The sequence below is a fragment of the Capsicum annuum genome, unplaced genomic scaffold (assembly GCF_002878395.1).
Source record: "Capsicum annuum cultivar UCD-10X-F1 unplaced genomic scaffold, UCD10Xv1.1 ctg73351, whole genome shotgun sequence".
Lineage (NCBI taxonomy): Eukaryota > Viridiplantae > Streptophyta > Magnoliopsida > Solanales > Solanaceae > Capsicum > Capsicum annuum.
The window spans coordinates 27-2,461 of NW_025883356.1; the positions used below are offsets into that span (position 1 = coordinate 27).

Sequence of the window (2,435 nt, forward strand, 5' to 3'; positions counted from 1 at the left end):
TCTTCATAATGTTTCTCTTTTTCAGATTTTTGTTGAATTTTTTTGTCTTTTTTTAGTCAGTCACTATGATCTCTAGCTCTTGCAAGAATCATCAATCTCAATCTTCTTCAGGTTGTTCTTGTCCTTGATCCTCTAATGAAGAAGTTTTCATGTCTTCATTTCGAAGACCATTAAGTTTATGATTTGTAGGATCAGTATCTTCCATATGTGGTTTGTAGAACGAATCAAGGTCATAAGAATTCACAGGAGAGTCGTCAGGATAGACTCGGAAGTTATTACTGATGCCACTCTTTTACATCCACTAGTAAATGCAAATGAATCTCACTGCTATGCTACTTGTCTGCTATTTTAGAGAAGCTTTAACGAGTGTTCAATCTTTTGCAGGTTGATCCAGACTTTGTAGCAGATCTAGCAGAGGGAGAGTTAAGAACTGAACTCTTTAATAGACAAGGTGGAGGTCAACCTTATGCAGATCAGGATGGTAGCGGGACCTCGACTCCTCATCCTGTTAACTATGCTGTCTCGCCAAGAGAGCTGAGATTGCGGCTGCACGAAGTTCTCCAATCACAACTAGAAGAACGGGTCAAGAAGCTTGAGATGTCACTTCAGAATAATGAAAGGAAAGTTCGGTATATGGAAGCAGAGCTTGCAAGTTCTTGGAGGGACTCCTCAAACAGTGAAGGGGGCTCTTCTTCCCCCCACGGTAGTCCTATAGCTAAAGCTGAACAACGTACAGCAGACCAGCCAGTGGCAATCAATTTATGCGGAGATGCTTTAGATGCATATAACGAGGCTTATGACGTGTTCACAAGGTTAAGTTCAGAGGAGGAGGATGTTGCTGTTGCATCCGGAGTTAAGGACATCAACCACCAAGAAAACTCGCGTTCACGCGAGCATAACTTTGACTGGAATGAAAATGATGGGATGAGTGATGATGAGATGGAAAAGTTGTTAATTAGGCATCTTGTGGAGAAAGCCAGGAAAGGCTCTCCAGCAGTTTTAAATGTGCAGAGAGCATTGTTCTCCCTTGATGATAATGAACATTGATGCATTCACAACATATAGATATAGTAAAAGGGGATAAATTTTTTTTTGCAGTTAATTGACTGCTTTCATGAACACAACTTATGAGCCAATTTGCTCCATCCCCCCCCCCCCAAGCTTTGAACATGCAAAAATGCCTGCTCCTGCTCAAAAAAGTGGTCAGTGAATGGATTGAGAACCATAAGGTTCAGGTTCAAACCTCAACAGAGAAAAAAAATAAAAAAATACTAGGGTGATTTCTTCCCGTCTGTCCTAGCATGGTACTCGTTACTTGTGGGAGGTGGTAGCTGTCTTGTGGAATTAATTGAGGTGTGCTTGAATGCCGCGGTTATTAAAGATATCTGCTCGAAAAAGGATAGGCAATATTTAATTTTAAAATTTGAAAAATAACGGGATTCTCCCAAAGGTTATTTGCGTTTTGTGTTTGTTACATGAAATGTTTGAATTAAAGAGTTATAAAATATATATATATATATATAAAAATATTATTCTTAAATTAGACTACATAGGAAAATAATATACTGCAATTAAAACGAAGGAAGTATAATTTCCTGTTCGTAACTAAGTTAACATATATAGGACTTGCCCTCTTTTCCTTTTTAGTTTTTTCCCCATTGTTATCCCACAAATACATCTTTTATTTTAGGAAAATTTACATAAATATACCTCCTAACTTTCTTTTAATCATAAGCCCTTTAAAGAAAAATGTTACTATGAACTTTCTGTTCTATAAGTTTAATAAATAAATTGTTTTTTTTATAAAAAAAAAAAAAAAAAAAAAGCTCACGAAGGCATGTGGGCCATTAGCTAATTATTAGTAAAAATTAAGCCCCACGTGCCAATTATAAAGACATGAGTCCTTAATCCCTTATGACTCAAACACTGTAAAAACTTTGCCCTTTTCTAATTGAAGTCCTTATTATACATGATAATAATAATAATAATAATATTGCTGCATGAAAGTAATTTTCATTAGGTTTTGGCTGCTGGGAAGATTTTGGCAAAGCTTTTAGACTTCAAAGGTTAGACTTTTCTCCACTCATTACTATAAACTATTTTGGTTCACGTAGAATTTTAAAGCGGATTCAAGATTTTGAAATTTATGGAGTTCAATCACGATCTCAAATTAATATACAAAAATTATGTGTTTACAGTTCAAAAGTTTTAGATATTTAGTGAATTTCTTAATATATATATGATATACACATGATCTGTATAAAAGTTATTGGATTTCCGATAACTCGTAGGCATTGTTCTACATCCTCCATAGTTCATGTAGCATGTTTCTCATATTATGGAGTTCAAGTTAAATTACTTTAGTCCTTCCCCTGATGTTTACTATTAAACTTTTTATTTGATGTTAGTGTTGAGGTGGAGGTAGGTTTTAAATC

The 2,435-nt window shown here is 35.3% G+C and overlaps 1 protein-coding gene across 1 annotated transcript; it reads left to right on the forward strand.

The window, feature by feature from the left end:
• Positions 1-384: 384 nt before the first annotated feature.
• LOC124894371 lies at positions 385-1,047 on the forward strand (the record flags this gene model as incomplete). Its single annotated transcript, XM_047405066.1, has 1 exon — positions 385-1,047. A coding segment is annotated over one exon (663 nt), but the record flags the coding sequence as incomplete, so codon positions are not given.
• Positions 1,048-2,435: the final 1,388 nt, after the last annotated feature.